The 24,656-nt window shown below is 41.1% G+C and overlaps 1 protein-coding gene across 1 annotated transcript; it reads right to left on the reverse strand.

Annotated features, from left to right (window-relative positions):
• Positions 1-895: 895 nt before the first annotated feature.
• On the reverse strand, positions 896-23,992 carry RRAGD (Ras related GTP binding D). The gene is made up of 7 exons (XM_076333220.1): positions 23,764-23,992; positions 16,667-16,962; positions 16,064-16,263; positions 14,975-15,089; positions 8,421-8,563; positions 6,461-6,609; positions 896-4,509 (listed from the first exon to the last, which is right to left on the reverse strand). Exons 1-7 carry the CDS (start codon positions 23,909-23,911, stop codon positions 4,358-4,360), a joined length of 1,203 nt encoding a protein of 400 aa, XP_076189335.1. The 5' UTR covers positions 23,912-23,992; the 3' UTR covers positions 896-4,357.
• Between the last annotated feature and the right edge of the window lie 664 nt (positions 23,993-24,656).

Here is a 24,656-nt window from a genome sequence, read left to right on the forward strand (position 1 = left end):
ATGTTAGTAGCATGTAATGGATTTTATACATTTTAGATATTTTTGTACGCAGTATTTTTTCAGTAGCTTTTTGCTCAAGACCTAGCCTGTAGCTCATAATGCTTATAAGCCAAAGAGAACAGGCTGGCAGGAACCAAGGAGACTGGGTATCTATCTGACCTGTTTACAAGGAAACATGTATGCAGAGAGAGCAAAATGAGAAAGGTAACGCAGAAGATATCAGGGAGAAAACAAATGAAAAGAAACAGTCTGTTAGAGTCTTTTTTAAATGTAGTCATTTGAAGATATGTGCATGAGCTAATGTGCAAATATTAATACAGTGGGAAATGAAGTGGGATGTCAACCATATGCCACCATATCAGAGGAGCCCAAAAGAATTTCCCAGCCAAGCTTATTTCTCATTTTCCACATAGCTGAAATGGGTGAAGTTGATGTGTTTGTCTGTAACGGAGTAAATTCACGTGTGGCTATCGATAAATATTTAGAATCTGAATAAGAAATTTTGGTGTTAATGATCCAGTTTCCCCATCGAACAGGACAGAGATAAAGCTGCAGCAACAAAAATCACTATGTAATAATGCCATGCACATCATTCAGTACAAAAGTGGAAAAACCTCAATGTTCAATTTAAGAAAAAAATATTCTACAATGACTATTGCAAATGACAGGGACAGTAAATATGTCATTAATATACGTAAGCACAGTTGCTAATGTATATGATGATCTGTTTAGGGTTATTTTCTTTAATTCTTCAACTTAATCTGATGATGCATATAAAAATGGAGGGAGTTTATAGGTTCTTTAAAATTTCTTTTAAAAATCACTGCAGTACTTTCACAGAATGAACTCCCTTAGTATAAAACTTTATCACAGGAGTGCAATTTCACAAGCAAGAAAACCCAGAATTCTTGTTTTAATGAGAAAAAAAAAATATTCCATCACAAAACATGAGATCTCAAATGATCCATTTGAATTATGCTTTATCAGAGTAGTTTGCTCCTGCCGATTACACTTCTGTGCTAATGCACAGCACGTCTGTAATCACGGAATTTTAGAAAGACATTCCAGCACTTTAAACAGCCACATTCCAGTACATGCTCAAGGAGGCATTTTAACTCTTCAAAGAATCCATTAAGTACTCTGGGCTGCTGCCTACTGAATTACTTACAGAGGTTTCCTCAGCTACAACAAGTTGTTGGAACCAATGTTGTACAGTTATTCAGCTCCTGACTTTAAAGTGTCTCGGGGAGAGTAAATTGGTTTGGGTTTATTCTAAACCAGTGTTTTAAAGAGATACGGCTAGTTCAATAATGGTCCCTACTATGTCTAGACAACTCCGATGACCTATAAAAATGGAGACTCACAGATCAGGTATTTTGGAAATACTGCACTATTTGGGAAGTGATTACTTCTTGCACAATTTCTAATTTTAAAGAAGGTATCTCAACACTGCCTTGTCAGAATTGTCTCATGTAGCACATGGGGTATTTCATCCCTCTAAAATAAAAACTAGAATCTCAATAAAATTTAAAAGAAAAAGCAAGAGATTTGAAATAATATGTTCTTTAAAAAAACCACCAACCTTGCACGCCTCACTCAGTGCTTAATCACTTCAGCTAGAACATGAAAATCTGAGGTACTAAGTAGGAAATGAGTACTCAAAAGTGAAACACACAAGTCATCACCTAAACTGAAAATACCAACGTTAAACAATAAAACTAATGCATTTTTAACATTCTTTCATTTTATAATTAAACATATTTGAAACATAAGTAATCTGATAAAAATTATGCTTACTCTGATAATATCCAATTAGAAATTTTATACATTAGCTGAAGTCACCTTCATTAAATTATGCAACGTAATCTATGCCAAATTCTGGAGGGGACTACAAGAGCTAACTTAATTGTCTTAAGTAAGTTGATAGTCTCTAAATACAAGGGTATGCATGACTACATAGAACTCAGGCCAAAAGTATGGAAACTACATTCTTTAGTTAGAATTCATACCATAGCCAGTATGATGAGATACTTTATTTAAAAAAAAAAAAAAGTCAGGTCCAGCCTGGTGGGTGTTCTTTGTCCCACATAGTCACGTATACCTGAAGGAGCGATGGGAGAAGGACAGAGAGTGTGACCCAATGGTGGGTCTCAACAAAATGAAAGGCAAATGTGTGGCCAGAAATTATGGCAGCGCTTCAATGAAAGTCCTGGGGACTGGAGAGCTGTCAAAAGCTGGCTCTTACCCACCATTGCTGTGGTGAACTCTGAAGACAGCTTTGCGTTACTTTAACTGAGGGGTTGGTCAGAAGAGCTGCCCTCATCTAAGATGACAGGTGGTGACAGTACCGAAAGGAATTGAACTCTTTGTATTTTTGAAGCATTCTACTTTGATTACAGCTACTGTCATTATCCCTCACACTGGCACCAGGACTGGTACTTTTGGCTATGCTCAATGTTTCTCACCTTCCTGAGCACCTAGAACTGCATTAGTTGCCAAGTGAGCCTTGATGGAGCTGAGGTCCATCCAAGGACTAGCACCTTTTTCTAAGAACTCCATATATATTCAGTAGACTCAGGCCAAAAAAGCCAATTTGTTCCAAAAAGGTAAGTCATGTGCATCAAGCAGCAGTAAAGGGCTTGGAAACTATTGGTCTCCCTTTTGGCAGATGTTTGTGTGGAGAGCCTTTGCATTCATGACAGCTGGCTCTCCCGGCTCATATATTCAGTATAGTGCTAGAGCCTCAAGATGTGTCAATATATAGCATACAGAAACTCTGCATTTGCATTCAAACCACAACTGAATTTAGACTTGCTTACCACAGGTTAAACCCCTCCTTGTTCAACAGAAGCCAGCAAGCACGGGGGGCTCTTAACTCACTGACAGACATGCGGCATTACGCCTTACCTTGGCTAAGAGAAAACTTTCAAATTCCATCTTCCCTTCTGTCTCCAGAGCTATCTCAGCTAGGGGCAGATTAGTTATGAATGAGTGAGGTATAGCTCCCCTTACCTGTTTCTGGTGTACGGCAAGCTGCCTCCCATTCAGATCAAGCTCTTCCCGCTCCCAAGAGCTGCTGACAACACTGCTGGACCGTGCATGCAATTGGTTTGTGGTGGGACTGGTTAAAAATAGAGTTGCTCTTCCGACTAGAAACTATAATTTTCTATCATTAATTAAACAAAACCAGTGAATACAGAACTCGGAAAGTAAGTTTTACTTCTTTTTAGGTTTGAGAGTGCTCTGCTGTCCTGGCTGACCCTGTGGCAAGTCTGCCCATGCTCAATATTAAAATAAAAAGTAGTGATATATGCTGATTACTACAGCAGGTAGATTGTCCAGTCCTCATTTTAATGGTCTCTTCTTGATTTCAATCACAGACATACCCCTATTAGAGGGAATCAGAACCCAGTGCTCACATCTTTAGGACTTCCTATCAGTACATCAGAACGTCAGGGTGGAAATACATACAGATTCTTCGCTGCGCCAACTGTGGATGTGCAGGCTCTCAAAACAAACTCAGCAATGTAAATTCAACCTTTCTGATTTAACATCCTCCTCTGAAGCCTTATAAAAATACCAGTGCAACAACATACAACCATTTTACAAAACAATTATCTTTATAGAAAGGTATTTTAGTGGTATATGCTGAGGTAAATAATAAAAACAGACCCAACAGAGGGCATGACCAGTGTTATGGAGAACTCCGGATGAAATTTGGCCAAAAGCCTGTTTTACAAAAGCTAATGTTTACCTACCAGTTATGATCCCTGGTAAGGTGCTTATTGCTGTAATACTTGAAAATTATTCTTCAGTTTACAAATTGAAAAATATACAAAATTAGATCTGTATGAATGTTAGGTATTAGCTGTCACAAATTTTAAAAGGCATTGTACCAAGTTTTCTTAATTGTTTACTAACCAATTTGATTGTAGCAGGTAAATAAACTACAGCATACATTTTACCTGACACCATGCATCAAAATCACCATAAAAACTAAGTTTATCAAAGTCCAACTCCACAAGGAAAACATGAAAAAGTGCAAATTATGTACCCAGTATTTCTGTCACAGCTGTTTTTTCTTAATATGGCATGAAAAAGTTTTACAGCATATATTAAGAAAATTCTTACAAGTGTTCACCTCAATGCTTATATATACAACATTTTGCCCAAAGTGCTCACTATATGAAAAAAACTGATTGGATAAAAATATTTAAACAGTGCTTTCTGAACGTTCAGGGAAAATTCATATAATACATCAGTCCCATTTGTTTTCCTCTTCACTCAGTGCAACGAGATGCAGAAGTAACATCAACCTCACGAAAACTTTGCTTGCCACATTGCCAGAAAACCTCAGTTACAGTGGCATTCTTGGTGTCCCATTGGGAGTGGGTCTTTTATTTTTTTGCATGTGGCTTTGATGTTTTCGAGATCTTACTACTTTCATTCTTACTTCGAATACTTCTTGTATGGCTTTTCGGAAACAATGGAAATTGTAGTCTATTAATCCTACAGAGACAGAAATGTTTTCCATATTAATAGAGACATTTATACAAATTAGGTAATGAAAAAATTACTTATATTCTACATTTAGTGAAATACCACACTGTCTCTCTGGAGGTCATAATCAGTGAATTTTCCAGGCATTTTTTTCTGTGCTAAGCAAAAGCACATTTGATAAATACAAATAATTCAGTGAGCATTATAGTTTCATACTACGTCCAACATTAAATATACTTATTAGTCTTAAGAGAAAACAAATAGAAGTTCATTGGCAGATAACAAAGCCTTAACTTAATAAAGAGCTTTGGAGAAGTGCTCAGTATACTACAAGAAAAATTAAAATCTTTCTTACGGTGCCATTTTGTAAATTTGCTTTACAGAATAACTGTGATAAAAATAAGTAGCATCTAGTAATCAAAGAATTTTCATTTTTTTGACAATGCATAAGCTTTGAAATAGATACTGGATAGAAATATTAACAAGTAACAGCCAGCTATATTTCATCTTACATTGTAATTAAAAAATAAAACAACACATGCTGTTAGATTACATACATACATAATAGGCAGATAATATTACCATGTGAGTGGGCTGAATGTGATCCCACAGAAAAGCTGTAAAGCCATATTGGTAGTCAATCGGAAGACTTACTGGGTGCTACAATTGTGTAATACTGCAATACAATTTTAGAATTTTGGTACTGAGCTTATGACCTCATTCAAGTTTAATGCCATAAGCTTTCTTAACTCAAACACTGCAGTGTTTTCCATTTCAATTTCCCTAACACGAGATGATAAATATTTTAAGTGGTTTAAATCCACCATGTTACACTTGATTTTTTTTCCAGGAATTATTTTCCCTCTCCCAAGAGTTCAGACAAAGTATTACGTAGAAATCACCAGGCACCAAAAGCTAATCTGCATTATAATACCAGAACTGTACTGTTAAAAGAGTACAGGCTACAGCACTAAGTGTCCCAAACTACGTAGAAACAACAACCTGACAGAGTCATGGACAAACCCTAATGGGTGTTTATTCAATATGGTGTCTTTTCTGAAACAGTATTGTTAGTAGGTATGTCAAAGTAACACTTCTTATACTTACAGCAAAAAAAGAAAGTGACCACATCTAACATTCATAGATAATAAAGGTGGTACAGGTATTAAGGAGAAATTAAACCAGTTGAAGTTCTATAAAAAAAAAGCTAAATAGCCTGTCAAACAGCCCAGCAGATATGGCATGAGTGCTGCATTCACAAACGCACCAACGCTGACTGGTAAATTAATATCACAAGATGGGGACACAAGCCCAGGTGATGGCTCATTCTTCCACTGCTCAGTTCTGGTCTCAGGGCATTTCACTAACACCGGTAACTCAGTGAACATCATGCCAGTGAGCAGATCAATTACGAAATAAGCTTTCAGTATTGACCTTGACCAGGGTCAGAGAGATAACCAAGAAATTTTATGCACTTTAACGGCAAAAGATGAAAGCCATCTAGTTCCCAAATATGCAGCTTTTCAAAAGCCTCCTTTCAGAGATGAGAAAAGCAAGAACATATTTCTTTCTATCAACCGGTTTCAGTAATTTTCCCTTGGTTATGGCACGCAAGCTGTTCCAAATGCGTATGCTGGCACCAACAGGTACAAATCAATGTTAGCCAAGATAAACTGACACATTCTACTGTTGCAGATGGAAGCTTTACTGTACTGGATGTAAACTTTCATATGCTTTCATATCAGAAAGTTGTCAAATACATTTATGATTTCATCTTCTCGTAATGCCTGCACAAATACCTCATGCCTTTAAACAGGTTATGTAAGCTCTATCAAGCTGTACTTACCTTTAATATTTGTGATAAAGCTAGAGACTGTTATTAGCTAATGACAACCACAGTTATTCATTATCTTGCTAATATAATGGAAAAGTAATGCAATACTAGAAAAGGGAAAAATACCTTTTCTCTCAAAGCTTTCTTCTCTCACAAAACAAACAAGAGCAAGGAATTTTGTCACCTCTTTTAAATAAAGGACAGTTGTATTGTTCAGTTTTATGATTGCCATTGATTCTTTGTCATAAGGAGTTCCAGTGCCATCATCTTTAAGCCTAAGGGGCAAAATTCAAACAAACGAACAAACAAACAAGAAAAGATAAGCCACCAGATGAGCTAACAAAAGCACTCCCACCTTGGTTCTTTCACCAGATAATCTCAGACTTTATGAAATTTTCATTTTAACCTTTCAGGGAGACTCTTCGTCAAACTACACACTACGTAAACTAAAAAGACATAGAGATTAAATCATTATCCAATCACACATCAAATCTTAGATCTGGGGCTAGAAATCAGATTGTTTGAGTGCCAAGTACCTGAACTGGAGCCTTATTTTTTCCTCTATTAGTTACCAACCATTTACCACAAGATTGTCTGTTTTCTTTTAATCAATGCACTATATTATGACTTTATCTAAAACATGTGAACCAGTAAGTCTGTACTGACAGTTCCAAATCTAGTAACCTTGCTTGAGCAGTGGCAGCTGACTGATAGTTTAAGCCATCATGAGACTTTCCTCATGAGATGTTGGCTTTTGCAACATCCTATCATGAAAAGAGATTTCTCCGCAGATGATGTGTCATGATGATCACTGTATTAATTTTATACCTTGTATTTTCATCCTCATTCCTGAATGCAAACACAGATCTTGTTAAATGGGTAGTTATCACCAACCTCCCAGAACAATTAGTATCAATAATATATTAAGGTAGCAAGTTCCACAAATGCTCCAGGAACAGAGGACAAGAAGTGAATTGTAATATCATGTCTTTAGTCTACAGCTAAAAACATGGCAAGCAGATTCCTGGTGATAAATGCTAAATGGTTACACAAAGACAGTGGCAGAGTGACATTTTGTGAATAGAGTGGTGTTGTACAGATAGTAATTAAACGCATAGTCTTTTGAACTACACAGCAGCATCTTTCTCTGTACAAGAAAAATGCCACAGAATCAGCATCCCTTATGGTATACCTCTGTAAAACACAAATTCTTGTACAGTTACTGAAGTGACTAACTCCAAAATCTGAAACATACAGTAGAATATACAAACTTAAGAAATTTTAGAAAGGTATTCAACAATTTGTTGTTCTTTTGAAGTTCTAATGCTTAGTGCACATCTACACCAGGATTCTCCCTCATACCTTCTCCAAGAGTGCAAGAAGTCTATCAATGGGTAAGAATGCAAGGCTAACAAAGACTACCACGATCTAAGCATGCTGTGGTTTAGCCTCCACGCCTATGCATCTTAATGCACTAATTCTTAATGTGCCCCTGCCTTTCCCTGCTGGCATTACATTTGGCCAAGGGCCAAGCCATTTAAAACATAACTTGCAAGGAGATGTACATGCTACCCCAGGAGACCTCCAGTTGCTAATATATAAGGAGGGGAAACTGAATAAAAAAACCCCACAAAGGTCATGTAGAGAAAAGAGGATGAACAGAGAACTGAAGCCAGAGGAAGCAGCTCTCTGAAGCCAGTAGAGGCCACTAGCTATTAAAGTAAACAAAACTAAATATGGCCCCACTTTTTTTTTTTTTTAAATGAGAGGCATCCTTCAGTTGAATTCGTCCCTGAGGAACAAAAAGTTAATTTTTCCTTTTATTTTAGGTTGGTTACTTCCCAGCCCTTCCTCCACATAAAATGATTAGCACAAAAAGAGGAAGGCGTTCACAAAAGAGGTTGGGCAGGCAACAGTGCTTGTTGCTGGCAGGGAATCTGTACCTCAGAGGCCTGCCATTTCCTCCTTCTCCCCTGTCCTGACAAATTACACATTCTCATTATTGTTTATACCCACATCATTCTAATTTTGAGGCCATTCAGATTCTAGGTACATGTTTTATGAAAAACATTAACAATTTACTTACCCATATATACAAGAAATGTCAATCACAACGTCTATCATATCACAGCAGAGCTCATAAGTTTGCATATCCACTGGAGTACTGTCCGTTGCAATATAGATCTTACTGACTACATCAAATAAAAATGCTTTTTCAATCCCAGAATTCTATTTAAGAAAAAAAGAAAGAAAAATAAAATGGAAGCCATGTCTTCAAAATTAATACCAAGCTTTTTTATTCCCCTATTTGCTTGTTACACAAAAAGCTAGGCTGAAGAAATGGAAGGTAAACTGCAATCAAGCTTAATTTGAAAGAACTGTATATACAGCACTGTTGTATTTGTAGCAAACCGTGATGCTCACAGACCTTCCAACAGTTTCTGCCTCTGAGCAGCCGTAACGCCAAGTTACACTCCCAAACTTCCCCTCTCTGGAAAACATCTGGAGGGATTATGTTTATTTTCAGTGAAAAATATGTGTGTGTGGGAAAATCTTCCAAGATCAAGCTTTTGGGTTTTTGATTGTAACAATGGACATAAAAAGAGAGCTGTAATTTAAAGTTATTCTAGCTGGACACGTAAGAAAGTAGAAATAAGGAAAAGAAAAACTTGATGGACAAAGAAGGCAGTAGTGTTCAGGAACTAATTTTTCAAGGAAATTGAGAAACTGTCGCATTGGGGTCTGTAGCTGTTTTACTGTCTGGTTCCTTAGAACATCTTTTAGGATCACAGGAGAAAGACCAGTATTTTGATGGCGCTCTTTCAGTTTTCATGTAGCATTGGTGGTTAAAGCCATGTTTATAATGCTAAGGCTTGCTAATGTGAGGACAGCTATGCTCCTGTCATCCTGTCAAGCTGATTAAGACTCTCTCCATACTGGAAATGTATCATATTCGCAGCTCTCAGAGGCTAGCCAGGAATGCTAGCTCATACTCTTTGTGTAGATAAGTAAACTGCCATAAGCCTCTGCTTCCTGGAAAAAAAAGAGGAAAAAATGTGTACTGTTTAACTGAAAACAATAGCTTTTCTTGCTGATATCAAGGGATTGCACCTAGGCAGCTGTCCCAGCATGAACACAAAGGGCAATTTCCCAGTATTGCTAAAGCTCAAGCTATAAAATATGCTTCAGAATCCACCTATACAAGGAAGAGAAGCAACTTTGTCCCATCAAACTGAATTTTCTCCATATATGGGCTTCCCTTTTTAATATGGTTTGGGACGGCTGCCACAGCCGTTTTGTAACTACCAAAAAACACACTGAAAACCCCTAACAAATTTTAATAGCTTCAGCTTCCTTTGCAGTTACAGAACTTTTCCTTCTTCTTCTTCTTTCCTAAGTCAGCTATTTAACACATAGTTAAGAGACTAAAGTGACCCTCCCACTTTCCAAATTTCCCAAAATAGGTAGAAAAATTTCAGCCCTAGTGTCCTGGTTTCAGCAGGGATAGAGTTAATTTCCTTCCTAGTAGCTGGTACAGTGCTGTGGTTTCGATTTGGGATGAGAACAAAGTTGATAATGCACCAATGTTTTAGTTGTTGCTAGGTAGTGCTTACACTAGTCAAGGGCTTTTTAGTTTCCCATGCTCTACCAACTGAAAAGGCTGGAGGTGCACAAGAAGGGAGGGGGCACAGCCAGGACAGCTGACCCCAACTGGCCAAAGGGACATTCCATACCATGTGACGTCATGCTGTACATAAACTGGGGAAAGCTGGCCGGGGGGGCCGCTGCTCGGGGACTGGCTGGGCATCGGTCGGCGGGTGGTGAGCAATTGCACTGTGCATCACTTGCTTTGTGTATTATCATTATTATTATTATTATTATTATATTTCAATTATTAAACTGTTTTTGTCTCAACCCACGAGTTTTTCTCCCTTGTGCTCTTCCAATTCTCTCCCCCATCCCACCAGGGGGGGTGGGGAGTGAGCGAGAGGCTGTGTGGTGCTCAGTTGCCAACTGAGGTTAAACCACGACACCTAGGTATGCTATTGAACAATGGCCAGGAATATTCTGGACATTTTCTTCTTAGAGGCTTAATTCTGTCACCATCACACACACAAATAAGGCTGGAAACACCCCTCAATAGTAACAGATTATAGAGGTGAATTTCTTGCATTTCATTACGGAAAAGACTCTACGAGTGGCACATTTCAGTAATTCATTAATAAAAGAAATATTCAAAACAAAGTATACACTGTGTATACCTTAGGTACATGGGCTGAAGCACATGATGTACAAGGAAAGTCTCAGAAAACTGGGTTTGTTCAGCCTGAAGAAGAGAAGGCTTGTTGCTATCTACAAATACCTAATGTAAGGGTGCATAGAAGACAAAGCCAAACTCTTCTCAGAGCTACAGTGTTGAAGGACAACAGGCAAAAGGCACAAGCTGGAATTCTGACTTGATACAAGGAAAAAAAAAAAGGTTAGCATGAGAGTGGTGAAGCACTGGGAGCATGCTGACCTGAGAGGCTGTAGAGTTTCCATCCTTAGAGATATACAAAACTGGACTGGACCCAGCCATGAGCAACCTGCTCTAACTGGCCTGACTCTGAGCAGGAGCTGACCTCTAAAGGTCCCTTTTCAGCCTGCATGGCTCTATGAGTCTACATTCTTTGAGCACTAAGAACAAAAATGTATGCATATTTATTTTGGTTATTCTGGCGACATGTGATAGTTCTGTAATTTTAATTTTTAAATAATAATTCTGACAGCACCTCACATACTTCAACAGATGCTGTCAAATAAGATTAATCACAAGATTCGTCTGTAAATATCGTATAAGTATATAGCCGTAATTCATTGCCAAAATACATATTTGAAAACACAAGTCATTTTAGACAAAAGAAGTTGGAACTTGGGCCCTGTAGTGTCATTCATGAAGAGTCCATTATAAAATTTTGTATTACATAAAGAGAGACATAGTGATAATTTCAGCTGTACAGGTAAGATGTACCTTAAATTATGAAGATGCCAGTGACAATATAATAACATTGAACAATGAGAAGTGATTTTTCCATCTCAGAACTTCAGCTGCTGCAGCCTGCCTGTACTTGCAGTGACAATTTAAAAGGTTTTCATCTTGAGATGTTTGCCATGCCAGCAGTTATGTCTGCTGGTAAAGGCACAGCTTGGTGTCTTAACTTAAACCATGCTCGTTTTCAGTTGAAACTAATACATCGTGGTAGGACCTGCTGAGAAACTGGCATATATTTGCTTCTGTTGAACTTTGTACAGTGACAGAAACCTTGGCAAAAGGGTAGGACAGACTGCCAGGAGTAGTAACCACTAAATTGTACCCACATGACTTCACAGATTTCATTTGCCAGGTTTTTTTACTACAACTTTAACTGAAAAAGCAAAGGATTTGCCAGAATGTTTGTGATGAAATTGCTCAAGGAAAAAAAATATCAGTACAAACAATAATTACAAGTCAAAAAAAATCAGGAAACAGTAGATAAAAAATACTATTCAAAGAGACATTATATCATTAACGCTCAGTCAGGGAAAATGACAATAAAAAAATCAGCTGTTTCTGTTACTAGAGCAGGAGGGTTCCTTATTAGAGAAACAAAGGCCAACAGCTGCCTTATGCAACTGAATGAAATGCTGCCATTGATGTCAATGAGAGCAGGGCCAGAATAAGCAGTAGTCATCTCTGACACAACCCTACAGTCTGGAAAGAAGATGCAACATGCGCTAGAAGCTCTATCAAGCACTCTGAATTGATGTAAGAGTATTCCATGGCTAATCTGAACCAAGAGAGTCATTGCGAAAAATATTCCACAATGAATATATGAGATTTTATTTTGGATAGGTAAAAACCATGAGGTAGCTGAAATTCAAACCATGTTTCTCAACTATACTGGGTTTGATAAAGTAGAAGGCAGTTTCTATTCTTTAAATGGAATGGGTTCACTAAAACTGGTAGCATTACTCCAATTCCTAGGTTAGGTAAATGGGCCTATCTGTTTCTTTCTTGAAAGTATGAAAAGTAAGCCAGAATTTGGCCCTAAAAAAAGTAATTTTTAAAAGAACTTACAGGATATCACCAGTCACTTACAGTTAGGAATGAGTTTTGGACACTTTTTTTAAACAGGTCTTGCAGCAAACAGCAGATTTAGTGAATAAATTTTAAATACATTTGAATGACAGATTATGAAATTTAAATAATAAAACAAACAAAACTGTACTTAATTTTATTTTTACCATGACGACTCACTGTTTGTTTTTAACACATACTTTTTAACATTCCTCAAAAAAACCCCCAACAACCCTAAAATGAAAATCCACATTTCTGTGTCACACAACTTGATTGCTTGGTAAGGCCACGGTAATTAAAAAACAGACATCCTTCTATATGAAGCTGATAGAGTGTTAGTCAGGTTAAGATCTACATGGGTTTTGAATGCCAAACCAACTGTTATTTTATGCTTTACAAGCAGTTACATTAAAGAACGTAGAAGCAGTATTATCACACTGATGGTTCCTCAAACGTACAAGCTAACACACTGTGGCACTATAAAGTTAGGCAAAAACCCGCTGTGAACTTAGGAGTGATCACAGATCTATTTTTGTAATCATCAGCTTTTCATGTTGGAAGTCTTCATGGCATAAATGAAAGCAAATCCTCATGAATATTGCTGCAAAACCCAAACTAGAACACCAATACACCCACACTTTGATACCCAGCACACTGGCTTCCTGAAGTAAGGCATGACCAAAATCCACGTCAAGATTTGTTGTCACTAAGTTGCTAAAGTAAAGAGGCACCTGCTAACTAATTCTATGCTGGTGAATGATGTTTAGCCTTCCTGTGGTTGCAAATAGAGTCATTCCGAGCACCTGGCTACAGATAGAAGATAGTTGTAAAAACCGACAGCAAGCATGCCGAGGACATAGTGATGCAGCTACACCTTGCTATAGGCCATTAACAAACTGGATTTTGCTCTATTTGGAGCTAAGAAACAGTCTGAGACTGTCTCCCCTACTGAACAGGGGAAATAGTGTACCTTTCTCACTTTTTTGGACTTCCCATTCATTTGAAAGACTTGTTCTTCCTTACAAATTACATCTGATATGCTAGATATTATTGGAGCTGCCTTCTGGGTGTTCCAGACACACAAGCAACTGTCATCAGTCTTTCAGGAAGCAGCTCGTGCTCGATTCGTCTGGTGGTTTGGTACAAATTCTTCACCAACTCCAAACAGTGAGGACACCCCATACAGAGATTTGACTCACAGTATGAGTGACTGGGGTGACTCTGGCACAAGGAGGACTATCGTTCAGACAGCCTTCTCTTTATGACTGTGTAGCATATTCAATGTCCAATTGCTCCAGAACTGTTGTCATCACTCCTTCATTACCTTTCTGTCCTAAGTGGAGTTCGAGACTGGGTGATAACTGGTATACAGTCCAGCCATTTTGGTAGAAACAGATCTTTGTAACCAACCAATCATTATGAAATAGCATCATTTGTTGCTTAATAGTAAGAGAATAAGTTTTGGAAAGCCCTTCCTCTAATCCTAGCTCTCCCTTTCAGCAACACATCCAACTTTTTTCTCTCTCCATTTTCACACCCTACACTGAGAAACTGTGAAGTCTAATTTTATCTTACAGGCTGTTGAATGATATTAAATAATTTCATTACTTCAAAATCACAAAAAGGCACAACCAAATACCTTGCTTGGAAATTGAAGCCTGACAAATTAATGCTAGATGCAAGGTGCAAAATTAGAATACTGTGAGAAAGAGTGCAGTTTCAGGAGCCGCTATGACCTGACTTAACGACCACCAGAACGGGGAGTTCCCCCTTTTCACAACCTACTCACTGTGCTCCCCTTTGCTCATGGCCACTCATTCCCATGTTTTATCTTGTGCCAAAACAAGAGGATGTTGGACTCCTCCATGACCTGCTTTTAACTAAATTAAACAGTGCATTAGTGTGTGTCATAGTGACTCCATGAGGGAACAGGTGAGTGTCAGAACCAGTACAAAGGAGAGGAAGGGACCACACATACAAGGAACAGTGGAGCAAGCAATTACCTCCACAGTGGTAACAAGCCACTAGATACACAAAGCTCTCTAATTGGCCTTGGGAGTAACTATGGAAGTTGTGAAAGTTGTGATGGACTCTACCTCTAAAAATTTCAAGATGAGAAGATTTTCTTAAGCAGGTTAAACTTCGATACAAAGTAGAATTAATCCTAGGAAGCTCTACGTAAGAGGTCAGACTAGATGATGTTCCTTTAAGAATTTATTTACACAAATTTTAAGTACTACTTAAACAAATGCATGCAGCACAGACCTTTGCAACATTCAGATTAATGTATGAGCAGAAAAGTGATGCCTGCTAGCCCACTTCATGTGATTCAGGAAATACTGTATCTCAGCAGCTCAGCAACACCGTTTAATAGACACGAGAGGTGAGGCCAAGCTGCATGTGGGTGCATTTCAACTAAGTTTTGATAATTTCTCTGAGAGTTCACATCGCTCATAATCTCTCAGAAGGCAGTGAACAGAGTATCTGAACATGCATGTTGGACATAGCTGGATCTACAGACAAAGTATATAACAAGTACTTACTGAAATAAAGATGTTAAGCAGGTTTTCCAGTGTTGGGAGCTGTGGAATCAGTTTCTGTACCACTTTGCTAAATGCTTCAAATATAGAATGATCATATATGCTTGTCAGATAAAAGCTGGAAAAAAACGTCACCACATTTTCCTTTTAGCCACATACTGTGAACATGATGTACCTTTCATAATATGAGTGAAATGAAATATTGTCAAACAGCAAGTGCCTACACTTATGCAATTACCCCTTATGATCAACAGTAACATGTTATGATTGAAGCATAGGACTTCATTTCTATGCAAAAAAAAAACCCCTAGACACTGCAAACTAGACCTTAATGTAGAACTTCATGAGGCAACTCCCTCCCTCCCTTGGTATTCTTACGAAAATATTTTTTAAATTGCAGGACGGGAATATTACTGAGTATGTTTTGAAAGCTGTGGACCCATTTATCAATGCAATGATGCCGTCAAGTTGTTAAGAGCTCTAAAGAGCTGGCATGTTCACAGAGCAGGTCTCTTTTTAATATATTTGTACTTGGCTTTAAGTGCTAAGAAAGACACAACAACTTGATGTCCTCTAGTTCCCAGTCTGCAGAAGTCCACTATTTTTCATTATTTGCTACAACAATCTGCTTTATCAGCAGACATAAGGCAAAGATACAGCACCTGTCTTCCCAAGTGGCTCCAAGCAGGCTGCAGCAGTGAGGACTAGTGATTGGGAGGGGACTGTGAGGCAGACAGGTTTCAAAGAAGGCAAAAGTCACGTAGGTAGCATATACACACTACTGGCTGGAGCACTACTAGTTGCTGCCACTGTCCAAGCAACTTATTTCAAGACAGCAGCTGCAGCAAAAACTGGTAGGACTCTGGCGTATTTGTCATCTGTTTTTAAGCACATCTCTCCATCTTTCCCTCCAAGACAGCAGTCAGAAATAAGATACTTTGTTTGGCTCAGGTCAAATGCAATGTCTCTGATTATCCTTTTCCTTTACATATCAAAAGCTTGTTGCCTGCTACTTCAAGAGAACAGAAAATGGTAACTTGTCAAATAAGCTGCTCTCCTCTTTAGGATTCTCTGCACAGCAGCTTTTCTCACCTGAGGTGAATCTTCTCCAGTCCAGCATCTGCAAGGTCATCATTTGCCCTCTGGTGAATATCTCTTTGCGTTTCAATCTTGTGATCATCAGATAAACCATCCACTTTATGGATAAAGATTTCAAAGTTGATATCTGGATTCACTTTATAGGCTCTGGTCACAGTAAGATGCAGACGAGCTAATGCTTCCATATAATCATCCTAATGAAGGAAAAAGAAAAGCTACAACTGTAAGAAAATCCTTAAAAATATATATAAAATTTTATGATACTTAGATAATGCTACAGTTCAACAACAGCTTAATTTTTTTATTTCTTATAAGTAGAAGCTTGAGCCTACATCCAGCATGTGTACCAATCTCATGCTGTCAGCACTTAGGAGTCTGAGCAAGAACCTTGAGATGTTAAAGCAGATTAGTTAACTTTTGAACATACTGCAGAGAGATTAAAAATAACCAAGCAACTCTTCAAGTTTTAATGACTTTCTTTTAATGTGTGTGTGATGTAAGTTATTTATTTGCTTTGAAAAAATCTGTGCTTTTCAACCCATTTGTCTATTGCTGAAGGAAGAAAAGAAAAAGATAGCTTAACCCCCCTTTTTTTACCTGAGAATCAATAACAAATATCAGTGCTCCAGTGCCTCTGAAAATCATCTCATAGTCAAACGTAGGGTCAAAGAAGTCAATTTGCCCAGGAAAATCCCATATCTGAAAGTTGACAAAGGAGCTGTTGGAAACATCCTCTCTGCAGATCTTGTTTGTGCTCTCCAAGAAGAGAGTCTCATTTGGAGACATTTTGTGAAAGACAACTTTCTGAATGGAAGACTTCCCACTTCTTCTCAATCCCATGAGCAGGATTCTTGGCTTAACTTCAGTACTGAAGGGATCATTGAAATCCAAAACTGAATAAAATCACACAAGAAGAAAAGTAATATACTATGGCGATATAAGTATCAGATAACGTGCATTTGACATTTATTTTCATGACATTTTTACTTGGATTTATGCAAATGTTACCAATTTTTAAGCTTAGGGAGCGGTGCTACAGGCATTTTAACTTGAATTATTTGCCCCTTAGGCTGTACTACCAGAAAACCTACTTCTCACCTGTAAGACAGAGACTGCAGGTTTGATCGCTCAGTTTGTATATGAAAAATATGTTATCACACACAGACATCCTAAAATACCTAATTTTACTCTAATTAACACTATCCCACATACGTTCTAACCCAACTTCCAAAGAATATAATCCAGTAACAAACACCCTTGTCAACTGATAGCTACGTCACACTACTGGAAGAAGGGAGTAAGTTTGTGTTAGTTACATCTGTGTGATCTTCCTAAGGCTACATGAGGGCTTCTTTCCTCTTAAATAAATAAATAAATAAATAAAAATCACACATCCCAGGAGCTATAGGAAGAGGACAACTCAGCAGGCAAACAATTCCTCTATGTTGGGACTTACAACACAGTACTGAGCTCACAAGGAGTCCTTTTCTAAGGTAGTTAGGATTGCACCTGCTATTGAGCAATTTGTGTTACGATCTGTAAAAGTTTGTTATCCAATAAACAAGATTACAGCATATCCCCTGCCTATTTGCAACACAAAGGCCTGGGAACACAGTGATTTCATTGTGTTACCTACCCCAGTTTGAAACTGATACCACTACAACAGAACATTTTCTAGTGCTGATGCAGTTATATTAGCATAAAGGTAGTTACGGGAGTAAACTATACTGTTATATCTGTAAGGACATGAGCGTATAGCTATCCACACCTGTAAGCACACCAACTTCAGTTTCAGGTATCTCTAATCAAAACAGCTGCAACAGTCCCAATTGCTGCATTTAGTTGGGCTGTAACTTTGAAATGTCCAAGCTGAAAACGATACTGCACATAGAAAAAGCTTTCAAACACCTCTGTGATATCCTGTCTGCAGCATCAAATGCAAGCAACGCAAAAAACTGAGTTGTCAAGGCTAAATCTGCAGAGTAAGGCTCACAGCACACAGCGGTCAGGTTTCAAATACCGATCAGACAACAGGCTGAACACACTAGCTGTCAGGCAGACCTTCTCCCTCCCGCTGCAGTACAGACTATTCAACATAATTCAGAGCACAACATAATTGCATTTCTTTGCCTTTTTCTGCTGGGATAAATTTTGAATTGCAGAAAACTGGCACACATTTGTTCATACGCATCCTTCCTGCATATGCCTTGCATACTTTAAGTGATCAACTTTACTCCAAAAGTATGAAAAACCAAAACAAGAAACCTCAGCAACAACAGTTGGAACCTGTCAATTTATTACATAGCCTTATGGGCTGAAAAACATGGAAAGCTTGAAGGAATCCTTTGCCTTGGAGCATGTTTTGCACCCAGGGGTGGTGATCCCATCCACCCTCTTGCGTTCCTCAAGACTCACGCACAACTTTCTGAAACGCAAGAGCAGGATGTGCCTGCCAGGAGGGCACAGAACCTTGTTCATGTCTGTTTCTGCCTCCTGAGCTTCAGTTACCCAGAATTAGGGCTTCTCAACTGAAGGTCTTGCAGTGTTAGCATAAAACATCCCCTTGGCACCATCTACTGGCTTGTGAGCAGTTATGCCACTCAGTTTGGGCCCATGTCACCACAGTGACTGACTGACTGACGGGAGTTGAAAACTCATTATCGGTGGGTTCCTATCCATTTTAAATACATTTGAAAGGCCTTGACAGGTATTACCTCTTACTGTGCTCTTGTTAATTACAACACATGAAACATTGCCAGGCTGGAGCAGTGCACAGATGAAACCCCTTCAAGCAAAATAGTGATAGGTAACTCCGTAAGAATCTCATCCTCCTAACGCAGCAACGGCCAACTTCTGCTGATCCACAGCCAACAAATTTAGGAAGTAATAAACTGCAGCCAAGACGCTGCTTTACTCTTCCTGCCAACCTGAACAGTGATAGTACCCTCCTGTGGCTGCAAGAAGCACGTGCCTACAATACTTCACACCTATAGAGGAGTAATAAACATCTGCTCTAGGATGATGAAACAATATTTTATGGTTTGGGGGTACAGTCTTGTCAATAAAGCAAACCAGAGGTACAGGATTTAACAGTGTTTCCTCCACCCCACTCTCTTCTCTAATGCACAAATTTTCCACAGCTGCCAAATGTATAGTTGCAATTTCATTAATGTACATATATCCGTACATCGTGCAATTTGCATTTTGGCCATCAGAAGGGAAAACAATTTATTCAAAACTTTACAAGAACTAGTTTGAATAAAATACTTTATAAAGGCATATAAAGAACAGTGTTCTCATTGAGGCTTTATTGCATGTTTCAAAAAATTAAAACAACTCCCATTTGCTCTGTACGCAACAGAACTTACGAAGTCTAATTTGCTATGGATTTGTACTTTGTGTCCCCTTCCTCTCCCCACCACAATAACAGCAACTTCCCCTGTATGTCTTATGACATATCCTCCAAAGAACAGATACGACATGCTGTGGCTGATCTGGAGCTAAAAACATGCCGGTTGGCTAGACCATACACACGTGTACGCCGCTTTGCCAGCTGCTGCCACAGAGAATGCACGCATCTGCTCGCCTGTCCCCCTGAGGACACGTTCATTTGGGTCTCTCCTCTCTTCTGAATGCCAGTTTTCATCAAACTTGTGGGAACTTAATCATCTTTGAGATGTCTTTCATTCAAATTTGGTTGAAGGTGGACAGCAGTTTCCAAAGTGAGACAACCAGAAGACAGGCTGGTTCTTTCTGGTGGTGAGACAACCAGAAGACAGGCTACCTACATAACACCCTTTTCTTTAAGAAATAGGCTAAAAATTCACATGTATCTAAAAAAATATTTTAAATAACTTGGGGTTTTACATTGTTGTATTAAATTATTCCAGGCTGTTAGCTTTTTATGGGCTGTAATACTTAATAGAAAGAAATTGCTTTATATTAAAGCCATACTAAAAAAAATACAGTTGCAAGTGCCAACAGAGTTACCGATGAGAAGAATGAACAGTAGCTCTTCTGCTAGTAATCTTTTGAAATCCTGCCAGTTCAAAGACAGGGAAATGTAAATGAGTATCATCCAAACCTGACTAGATAGCAAGGCTGCTATAGCACTTTCCTCTGAGAGAGAGTTAAGAGATTACCTTATATGTAAAGGAATTGGACGACGTGCTGCCTGCCCACATTCCTTTGCAGAGTACATGACAACTCCTTCTTTAATTTGCCACAGAAATGCCAGTAGATGTATCACTGCAACTTCCCAGACTAGGTTACTGAGTGAGATCATAATATGCCTAAGAGAAACACTAAACTCTTCTCTATTCTGTAATGGGAAAGATAATTTTCCCTATTGTGAGATGCAACACATTTCCTGCTTCATTCACTTTTGCAAAAAGTAAATGTAATAAAACGCCAGTTTCTAATGCATATCAACAGTCCTTCATATTTCAAGTCTTCTAAGCAGCCATAAAGAACAGAAGTCATGCTGGTTAGAGGCCGTATCCTTTGAAGTATTCACGAATTAAACTTAACAAACCCAAAAGCACTTTCCCCACAGAGAAGCACTCAATGCCTTCCAAAATTTCTGTAATTGCAGTTGTGCCCTTGCTTATGGAATGCAATTTGCATGTGTTGCAACATGCAGAAGAGCCCAGCTCTGAGGAGTTAATTGAGAACTGCATGTAGCAGTCCTGACCTGTCTCACCAGGATGCAGAGTACACTAATACTCTAATATCTCCTTCACACTATTAGAGATATTCATTGATAACTAAAATAGCTTTTGAAGCCCATCCTGAATCCCACATCAATTGCAATTAATTGTCAAGGCAGGTGACTATCAGTGCTTCACAGGCATGTGTGACGGGGATGCCACATTGGAACGTGTATTTGTAGATCTTGCCAGTTTTCAAACATCCAAATAAAGCACTGCAGTTCCTCTGCTCAAGTGACACCAAGCCGAAAGAAATTATTTTGCTCTTGTTACCGTCTGTAAGGTAACAAGCCTCTGAGTCTAGTTTTAAATGAATACAGCTAATAATGATTATTTTTTTGCCCACTAATGCAATTATGTTATTTTTAAGTTTTAACCTTTTTTGTGTAAAGCAGAATTAGCAGTCCCAAACTTTCTACTCATGCACCTTCAAGCCCATTGATCTCGTAGCATTTTCAGTACTGTGACTGTGATATTTGCAGCACTTCGGAGTGCTGTCAAGACAAGAGCCTTACAAAACACACAGAATGAACACCTTCAATGCTAACAGATGGCCTGAGCCTAAAGAGTTAACAGAAAAAGCTTATATGCAATCAAGAAAGCTGTTCAGCTACTGTGGGTTCATAAGCATTGCAGAAATGCCTGGTGGAAGGAAATTCTTGTGGCTAAAGAAAAGACTCAGAACCAGAAGACCTGGTTCCACTCTGCCACAAGTGCGGCACTGTGCAATGATATGTCTTAAAGCTACTTCCTCAGATGCTCTGCAGAGGGTTTCCTTGCTTCTAAATACTTTTTAATTGCCTATATCAAAAATATGACTAGGGTTTATATAAACTAAGTGCTTTAAGGTCTCTGAACCCCATGTGTAAAGTAAAAAGATTAAGAAGAGGACAAGAGACATGGCTTCATCATTCAGGCTGGAGACAAGAAACCAGTATGGGGTGAGAGATGACCAATATGAAGTTTTGAAATCTCCCATATGCCTACAAGCACAAATTATGTTTTTACTTTTAAGCCTGGCTTCTCCCCTCACTTTCAACAGCCACACATTGAAGCTGTTCTCCTTATATTGCCCTTTCCATTCTTTCTTTGTAGAAAAGTGGAGGCTGTGACACTGAATTTTGGACCACTTACTGTACAGACCCAGGAAGAGAGAGGACAAAAACTGGGAAAAGGAAAGCCCCTTGCCGTGCAGCCCAGTGTTATAGACACAAAACACAGACCCAGATCCCAACCCCCTCCATTACAGATGCTCTATGCCTCTTTCCCCAGAGAATTCAGAATGAAACAGAAAGCCAGGGGATCTGGACTGTTAAAATGGCCCTTTGTTTTAATCCTGCATTAAAAAGGTCCCTGCACGGACTGTCTTCTCCTGCTATTCAGGATATAAAGGTTTGTTTCTGTTAAGTACAATATTCTGGTGTTACTATGAAGAAGCAATTGAAATTTTTAGCAGTTTAACAAAGTTCCTATTGAAAAATATCCAAATAAATTCCTCTGAGGACAGAATATGGATTACTTCTCTACAGAAAATGCTGTTAGTTTAGCACTAAAGAAATATGCTAAAATATATTCTCTTTGCATCGAAATAAAGGCAATTTTTTAGTAGTTTCAAGCAAGACTTTAATTAGTTTTAGCTACAGCTCTTACATCCTAGCATTCCCACAGTGTTTCACCATGAAGGCTTACACTCAAAGCACAGACCTTCCCCCCCTCCCCAAAATTGCATTAGTCAGTGCGATACCTCCCATGGCAGCCTGCAGGATGGGGCCTTTAAGGAGAAGGGTTCTACATGCTAATAATCAAAGTAGCCTTAAAACATGTGGCCTTTTATTATACTCTTATAAAAAAGCAATTCTTTTTTCGCCCTGAGATACTGAGAGTTCTCCAAGCTCCTTTGTGAAATACGTCTCAGAAGAATGAATTCAGGCTCTGAATGAAAGCAACAGGCTCTGAGCTGGCATTGCCTCTTTTTACTGAATGAGGCTGCTTTTCCTGGTAAGCCTGTCCTTCCTAGCATCACCATCCATACTGACACAGATACGCAGCGAGTAACGTGGGTCCTCATACGCACAGACAGACGGACAGCAGACATTTAGCGGAGCCTGCCACCGTGGGGACTGACGTTCACAGCTGCAGAGCAGCCCTGGACACAGAGCTGCGTGTTGCCGCTGCCTTTTATAGCCTGACACCCAACCCCCCCCCCTTGGCACACTCGAGTCACATCACCAGGCTGTGGCCACTAATAACTCTCACCCCAGACGTGGAAAATGCTGAAAGGAGATTACCACCACCACCACCACTTTGTTTGCACTCCTTTTGCCTCCTCCCTCTCTCCCAACACATCCTGCTACCTGTCAGCCCTTGCCCTGCTCCCGCCTCAGAGCTCCCGGCTCTCTCTGACCCCACGGTAGCGCTCAACGAGCACCCTCTCCCCGTCCCGTCCCCTCCCACGGTCACCTCCGCAGCATCCCCGCCCAGCCTGGCCTCTTAGCACCCACCCCCGTCCCCAGCGAGGCCTGCCCTCCCTCCGGACGCCCCGTCTCCCCCACACCGCTATCCCTGGCTCCCTTCGTGCCCCGCTCACCCTCGCCGTGCCCGAAGTCCCCGGGGAGCCTTGCCTCCTCCCTGACCCACATCCGCAGGCAGTGAGGCTCGACCCCCCGGCAGCCAAACCTCACCTCCTCCAGCGGTGGCCCCGTCCCGCCCGCCACCGTCCCTGCCTCACCTCGGCCCCTGCCCCGCCTCACCCACATCTCCGCGCACACGGGGCCGCCCCTGCCCCGCACCTCGCCCCCCTGCCCCGCCTCACCCCACACCTGCACTCGTTGCCGGCCGCTGCCCCACAGCCCCCTCCGAGGCCGATGCCTGCCCCCCGGCTCCCCGGGAGCAGCTCCCGCCCCCCGCAGCCCCACGGCGGCCGCGACGCCGCTCCCCGCCGCCCCCGGTGCCGATGCCGCTGCGGCCGCCGCGGGTGGCACTCACACGCCTCATCGCCGCCGCTCTCCGCGTCCCCGTCCGAGAAGGACTCGGCCCCGTCGGCGTAGCCCGCTAAGCCCACGATCTCCTCCTCCTCTTCCTCCTCATCGTCCCCCTCCTCCTCCTCCGGCAGCTTCCTCGGCACCTGGCTCATGCCGGCCGCGCTCTCGGCGGGGCTCCGAGGGCCCCTCTGTCTCCGGGCGGCCTCGGGACGCGCCTCGCCGCGGGCGCGGGGGGGGCCCAGGTGCCGCGCTGGCGCCGTGCCCCGCCGCCGCCGCTCCCCTCCCCCGCACGGCGCTCGGCGGAGCGCGCGGCGCAGCCTGCCGGCGGGGCGCGGAACGAGCGGGCGGGGGAGGCGGCGTGACCCGCGTCACCTGACGCGGCCGGTCACGGGCCGGCGGGGCCTCCGCGGTCGCCCAGGCCCGGTCCCAGGCCCGGCCCCGCCGCTGGCACCCGGCGCTGGCAGGCAGAGTCGGGCGCTGCGGCGCTCACAGGCGGGCTCCGGGACCTGCCGGGCGCCGCCGCCTGCCACCCTGGCCCTGCTGTCCCGCGGCGCCCTACGCGGGCCTAGAGGCACCCGTGGGACCGGTGCACACACGAGACGCTGCCTCTGGTGTGCGGGGGATGGGGGTGGGTGAGCGGAGTGGCGGCGGTGGCCAGGTGTGCCTGTCCGTGGCACCAAAATTATTGCTGGCATTTTTATTACAGTTAGCCTTCCAGGGGGGCTTCGAAGCCGGTCAAATCCTGCAGCCTCATCCTGCACGGAGCCCAAAAGCGGGCTCTCGGGGCCCTCCTGCATCACCCCCACAGGCGCCTCTGCCTTCAGCATGTGGGAAACTGCGGGACTTGACCCATGCTGCTCAGCTCGCAGATCCACCGTGCCCGCTCAGGGCCTGAAC

Source organism: Aptenodytes patagonicus, chromosome 3 (genome assembly GCF_965638725.1).
Source record: "Aptenodytes patagonicus chromosome 3, bAptPat1.pri.cur, whole genome shotgun sequence".
NCBI classification, from domain to species: domain Eukaryota; kingdom Metazoa; phylum Chordata; class Aves; order Sphenisciformes; family Spheniscidae; genus Aptenodytes; species Aptenodytes patagonicus.